This window comes from Tachyglossus aculeatus, chromosome X2 (genome assembly GCF_015852505.1).
Source record: "Tachyglossus aculeatus isolate mTacAcu1 chromosome X2, mTacAcu1.pri, whole genome shotgun sequence".
Taxonomy (NCBI): domain Eukaryota; kingdom Metazoa; phylum Chordata; class Mammalia; order Monotremata; family Tachyglossidae; genus Tachyglossus; species Tachyglossus aculeatus.
The window spans coordinates 21,777,213-21,784,537 of NC_052100.1; the positions used below are offsets into that span (position 1 = coordinate 21,777,213).

General features: G+C 47.0%; 1 protein-coding gene across 1 annotated transcript; it reads left to right on the top strand.

Moving 5' to 3' along the window:
* Positions 1-6,440: 6,440 nt before the first annotated feature.
* LOC119949108 (interferon beta) lies at positions 6,441-7,079 on the top strand. Its single transcript, XM_038770585.1, has one exon. The coding sequence runs from the start codon at positions 6,441-6,443 to the stop codon at positions 7,077-7,079; it is 639 nt and encodes a 212-aa protein (XP_038626513.1).
* Positions 7,080-7,325: the final 246 nt, after the last annotated feature.

Here is a 7,325-nt window from a genome sequence, read left to right on the forward strand (position 1 = left end):
AACACATTCCCTGCCCACAACGAGCTTAGAGCGTAGAGGACATGGGGTGGGTCCTCAATTGAAGGGTGGAAAATAAGACCCAGGGATGGGATTAACTGGCTAAGGCAAAGAGAAGCAACTTGAACACTTGAGAGGAAATGAGATCATCTGGTCCTTTCCACTGGGAAACCACAGTGCATTCACTGGTTCTGCTGGTGGTCTTCTCTCCCCCTCATCACCTGGGGAGTGAAGGGTGAAAAGGCCATATGAGAGAAGGAAAGAAGGAGGGAGGAAAGGAGGAAAGGAGGAAGGGAGGAAGGTTCATATCTGGGTGGAAAATTTCAATAAATACCATTACTATTACTACTACTATTAGTGGGACTATGTCCTGCGAAATGCCACACTGAGGAAAACTCGCACTGATGCATCACACAGGCAAAAAGGCTCCCAATGTGTCCTAGAGGAAAGAGCATGAGGCTGGGAGTCAGAAGACCCGGGTTGTAGTCCCAGCTCTGTCTCTGGCCGGCCCTGTGACCTTGGGCACCTAATGTATGCAGAACAGTGGACTGAGCCCTTGGGAGATTGCAATAGAGTAAGGCAGGAAACCCACCCTCGATCCTATAGAATCTTTTCAAATCTTTTCTTCTATCCCCTACACGACTGGCTTCAAGGGTCTCCATCAGCTCTCTCCACCTCACATAAATGCTCTCTTCACCTGCTTCTCTTCAGCTCACTCATTTCTTTTCTCCCAAGCTAGTCTTCTGACGATACCTCACACAACTCTCCTGCCTCTGTCCCCACTATTGCCTCAGCCTGGAACTCTCTCCCTCACCAAATCCACCCAATCACAGCTCTCCCACATTCAAAGCCCTCCTAAAATCCCACCTCTTCCAATAAGCCTCCCCCGATTAACCTCCAACACCCCAAACTGTACAGACCCACCGACCATTTTGAGCACCTAGGTGGAGGTTTCCACCCCGTGTGTGTCTAGAAGTGGCAGTGGTGATACACCAGTCCTCCAGTACAGTGGAAAATTTTGCCTCAGAGACAGCCACACTTGAAAGATTCATTGGGCAAATTTTCCTTTTGCATTGCAGTGAGCATTGGGTTGAGATAGTTTCCCTGGTTGCAGACTTGTGCCTTACCATCTCAGCTTCTTAGACACCCATCTGCTCCCTTGTCCCCTCTGGGTAATCTTTTAGGACTGTGTTCAGTGAATGGGGTGGGGGATGCTAATAGAAAGACATTGCATTGTACTCTCCCAAGTGCTCAGTACAGTGCTCTGCACACCGTACACTCTCAATAAATACCATTGATCGATTCATTGATTCATTGATTGATTGCTATTGCTCCCTTTGCCCCCACCCATGTGTGTTCCTGTACACACCCTCCTCTCCCCAATGGTCTCCTTGTCCCTTGTTGTCTGGTTGAGCATCCACGTACACTCAATTCTTCCCTAGCGCATGTTTTCACTGTGCATTTACACCGGTGGGAAATTAGGGACCGCTCTCCCCACAAGAGCACATCCGTCAGTCAGTCAGTCATATTTATTGAACATTTACTGTGTGCGGAGCACTGTACTAAGTGCTTGGGAAGGAACAATATAACAGACACACTCCCTGCCCACAATAAGTCTGGATGGAACTCAGTGCAATGTCAACAGAAACAACTCTGCCCATGCACTTGGCGCTGGTCAAGATGAGCATCCTAAAGCATGAGTTTTCCTTAAGGCGAGGTTTGTCTGGAACTTGATGGGAGCACTGAGTGCAGCTCATTCAGCTCCTCTGGGTCAGCAACAGCATTGCAGCCTGCCTGCTCACTCAGCACAGCCAAAGCCATGTATCAGTCAAATGACCCCGACTTTCCTTACTGGATTTCCTCTGCCTTTTAACCTGTTCTCACATCTCCCTTCGCTTGTGACCTCATGCCTTTCAGCTTTATGAATCTGTTCTGATTATTTGCTTTGGGGCTATGCTCTAGCCCACCTCCTATCCCAGGGGAGGTATCTGATTATTGGCACAGTTTCCTCATAAGCAAAGGATGATTGGGAGTTCCTTCTGGGTCCCTTAAAAGCTCTAGAAAAAGTTCTCTTTCCTTGACAAACTTTCCCAAAGCCGAGAGCAACAATGAGACGATGTAAGCAATTGCAAAGTGAAAGCCAAGACGTAATGTGAGTGGAATGATGCTTGAAAATGATTTTGAAACCACACTGAAAGAGGATGTGCTCCGCTTCCCAAAATGGAAATACAGTTCTGCTGAGCTATGCTGGGTTTTTTTTTTTTGGTATTTGCTAAGTGCTTATACTATGTGCCAAGCACTGTACTAAATGCTGGGGTAGATGCAAGCTAATTAGATTAGGCACAGTCCCTGTCCCACATAGGGCTCATAGTCTTAACCACCATTTAATAGATAAGGTAACTGAGGCACAGAGAAGTGAAGTAACTTGCCCAAGGTCACACAGCAGACAAGTGGCAGAGCTGGGATTAGAACCTAGGTCCTATTGCATCCTGGACCTGTGCTCTATCCAGTTCCAGTGGGAGAATGCCACTGAGGCCATCCACAACCTGATCCAGCACATCTTCAACATCTTCAGCAAAAATCATTACCAGGTTGGCTGAGACAAAGCCATAGTCGAGAAATTCCTCCTCAGAGTCCATCGGGAGATGGTGCGGCTGGAGCTGTTTTCTTTCCACATTTCCATGTTTCCAGTCCCATTTTCCTCTTATGCAGGAATCACATAGTATCTGTCTCCTCCGTTAAGTTGTAAGCTCCTTGAGGGTAGGTTTTGTGTTTTCGTTCATTCATTCAATTGTATTTATTGGGCACTTACTGTGTTTGGGAGAGTACGATGCAATATACACAGATTGCCCGCCCACAGTGAGCTTACGGTCTAGAGGGGGAGACAGACATTAATATAAATAACCTACCTCCTAGGGTTTTTGAACCCTACTGTACTCTACCAAGTAGTTAGTCCACTGTATTGCACACAATAGGTGCTCAATCAGCCCAGCTGATTGATTGGTTTGAGGGGCCTCTACCATGCTGCTGGGTGTGATGGATTAGTCCCCTGTCTGGGGATTCTTTGACAAAACCCCCCAAAGGGCTCTCACCAGAACTGGACCAAGCCAGCTGCTCCCCTTCCTCTCCCTAACCCCCTGACTGTTAGTTACCACCAAAATGTCCCTGAATTGGCCCAGGGAAACAGGGCTATGATAATGACAGGTGTGGAAGGGAATGTACACATTGCACATGCTCCTTTCCGAGCCCAGGGAAAACAGACATCCGTGTTTCCCAGCAGGGGCGTGGCACCGCTGCTGGCCCCTGGGAACACACTACCTGAACAAGTGGCATCCCTATTCCCTGGACAGGACTCATGGAAAAGAACTAATCACCAGCCTCCATAGGCCTCTGGTCTCAGCTCCTCCCCCCAGTCTCTGGAGTCCCCATATTGCCATTTCCCAAGCACTTGGTCATGACTGCACTCTCGGTCTTCTGTGAGTTGCTTAATGCGATATTGCCAAATGGACATGTGCCCCGCCCAGCTGGTGACCACCTCCATGGAGGAGATGATCAAGAAACAAGGCCAAGAACTTGTCTGACAAAATTCCAAACACCCCTTTGGACAGCCTCCACTCTCAGGTTGATTGAGAACGGCACATGTGTCAGGCTGGGGAGACAGAGGCCTTCGGGTAGATGGGAGATTACTGGGAATGTCAGAAAACTGGGAAAATGTGACAGAGGTGGGTGGCAAATACAAGAAGGCACTGAAGAGGAAAGAGAGAGAAAGAGTGAGAAATAGATCTAAGGCAGAAAGAGAAGGGGTGAGAAAGGGAGTGAAGGAGGAACAGAGAGAGGCAACAAAGGGGGAGAAGAGTAGGGCAAGTGGAAAGGGGAAAGGAGAGAAAAGAAGCCATAAAGAGGAAGAGGGAGAGACTGGAATTGGAGACACCAAGAAGGGGCACGAGAGGTAGAAAGAGTAGAGGAATGGGGAGTACAAGGACAACAAAAGTGACAAAGAAGTATTCATTCATTCATTCAATCATATTTATTGAGCGCTTATTGTGTGCAGAGCACTTTACTAAGCGCTTGGAAAGTACAATTCGGCAACAGATAGAGACAATCCCTACCCAACAACGGGCTCACAGTCTAGAAGAGGGAGACAGACAACAAAACAAAACAAGTAGGCGGGCATCAATAGCATCAAAATAGATAAATAGAATTATAGATATATATACATCATCAATAAAATAGAGTAATAAATATGTACAAATAAACACAAGTGCTGTGGGACAGGGAAGGGGGTAGAGCAGAGGGAGGGAGTAGGGACAATGGGGAGGGGAGGAGGAGCAGAGGAAAAGGGGGTATCATTCTGGGAAGGCCTCCTGGAGGAGGTGAGCTCCAGTAGGTCTTTGAAGAGGGGAAGAGAGCTAGTTTGGCAGATGTGAGGAGGGAGGGCATTCCAGGCCAGAGGTGGGACGTGGGCCAGGGGTGGATGGCGGGACAGGCAAGAACGAGGCACAATGAGGAGGTTTATGGCAGAGGAGTGGACTGTGCAGGCTAGGCTGTAGAAGGAGAGAAGGGAGGTGAGGTAGGAGGGGGCAAGATGATGGAGAGCTTTGAAGCCAATAGTGAGGAGTTTTTTGTTTCATGCAAAGGTTGATTGGCAACCACTGGAGATTTTTGAGGAGAGGAGTGACATGCCCAGAACGTTCTGTAAAAAGATAATCCGGGGTGCAGAGTGAAGTATAGACTGAAGCAGGGAGAGACAGGAGGGTGGGAGATCAGAAAGGAGGCTGATGCAGAAATCCAGTCAGGATAGGATGAGAGATTGTGCCAACAAGCTAGCGGTTTGGATGGAGAGGAAAGGGCGGATCTTGGCGATGTTGTGAAGGTGAGACTGGTGGGATTTGGTGATGGATTGGATGTGTCGGGTGAATGAGAGAGCAGAGTCAAGGATGAAACCAAGTTTGCGGGCTTGTGAGATGGAAAGTATGGTAGTGCCATCCACAGTGATGGAAAAGTCAGGAAGAGGACAGGGTTTGGGATGGAAGGTAAGGAGCTCAGTCTTCAACATGTTGAGTTTTAGGTGGTGAGCAGACATACAGGTGGAGATGTCCTGAAGGCAGGAGGAGATACGAGCCTCAAGGAAGGGAACGAGAACAGGGGAGGAGATGTAGATAGGAGATAGGGCAGTAACTGGAAGGGGCAGTGGGATCAAGAGAGGGTTTTTTTAGGATGGGCAGATGTGGGCATGTTTGATGGCAGAGGGGAAGAAGCCATTGGAGAGTGAGTGGTTGAAGATGGAAGTTAAGGAGGGGAGGAGGGAAGGGGTGAGAGTTTTTATACGATGAGAGGGAATGGGATCCGAAGCACAGGTGGAGGGGGTGGCAGTTGAAAGGAGGGAGGAGATCACCTCTGAAGATACTGCTGGGAAGGATGGGAAAGTAGAGGAGATGGTTGAGAGTGGGAGGAGCTTGGGGAGCTCAGACGTGGTGGTGTTAATTTTCCTAATGAAGTAGGTGGCCAGATCGTTGGGGGTGAGGGATAGAGGAGGGGGAGGAACAGGGGGCCTGAGGAGGGAGTTAAATGTCCCGAGCAGCTGATGGGGGTGATGGACATGGGTGTCAATAAGGGAAGAAAAATAGTTTTGCCTGGCAGAGGAGAGGGCAGAGTTAAGGCAGAAAAGGATCAGAGTGGGCATGGAAAAAGAGAGAAGGAATATGAGAAAGGGGTCAAAATGGTTAAAGAAGTTGGAAGTGGGACCAGGGGAGCAGTAGATCTACCTATGGGAAACAGTTTTCTTAGTCTGGGAAATTTCAAAATAGTTAAAATCAAGTATCTGCTTACAGTCTCCAAAATGCCAAAACTCTTCAGATGATCCAACTTTAAAAGCATTGTGAATTGGGAGGTTTGATTCTGTTTGGAAAGCAAAAAACAGAATGATCAAATGATTTAGGATAAAAACTTGCATTAAGAAAACAATGTTATAAGAAGGAGTTTGATCAATCAGTGAATAAAGGTAAATATCGGATCCATTTATTTCTAAGGAAACTGTAAGCTCCTTGTGGCCAGAGAATCATGTCTACTAACTCTGTTGTAGTGTATGCTCCCAAGTGCTTAGTGTAGTACCCTGTACACAGTAAGCACTTAATAGATACAATTGATTTAAATGTCACTCTAAACACAATCTCTGAAATTATAACTGTCCTCATTCATGGATAAGACTGATTCTGCCAGCCTGTCCCTGGGGTCGTATATGACTTGGGGTTGAAATCTGCCAGAGAATTCCTCAAATAAAGACATAAAGATCTTATCCTATGCATGCAGGATCCCACTTCCCAAAGGGAAAAAGCAAATTGAATCAGTTTTCAATGACTAAGTGAAACTACAACTGAAAAGTGAAGTTTGGAAATCCCAGTAAGCTGATTCCTTCATCAGCTCAGCTCATATAAATAAGACACATGGAGGCCCAAGAGCTTCAGACACTCCATCTCATCAACATCAACCCCAGCAACCCTGAACAACACCCGAACACCATGACCAGCAGGAGTCTGTTACCCTTTGTTCTGTCGCTGCTCCTCCCTAGGATCATCATGGCTCAGAGCTACCTTGAGCTGTATTCCCACCAGTGGCTAAACAACTGGAAGAGCCTGCACCTTCTGAATGAACTGGGTGGACAGTTTCCTCTGCACTGCCTCAAGGAGAGTATGAACTTCAAGCTGCCCGCAGAGATGTTGCATCCACACCAGTTCCAGCAGGAAAATGCCACCGAGGCCATCCATGACCTGCTCCAGCAGATCTTCAACATCTTCAGCAGAAATCACTCCCAAACTGGCTGGGATGAAGCCATAGTCGAGAAATTCCTCCATGGAGTCCATCAGGAGATGGTGTGGCTGGAGCTGTTTCTGGAAGAGGAAATGGGGTGGGAAAACAGCACCCTGAGAAGGGACATCAGCCTACATATAAAAAGCTACTTCAAGAGGATGATGGATTACCTGAAGGGCAGAAATTACAGCAGCTGTGCCTGGGAGGTTATCCGAATGGAAACCAAGAGGAGCTGTCTAGTCATATACAGACTCACAAGAAAGCTCAAGAAATAAGGAGAGAGTGGTTTACTCTTCAGAAACTGTCCCTCACAAATGTGTTCCCAAGCCTGAAGATGGTCATTTGGAAACATCCTTCTGTTTCTTTCTGGACTATGAATGACTGGATTTGAAATGAAACTTCCATGACAATTTTGCACTTTCACTGGGTATTTATTGGTTCATCTTGCTATTTATTGTTTTATGGAAAATATTTATTTATGAAATGGCTATTTATATATGTTTTTTAAATAAATCCATCAA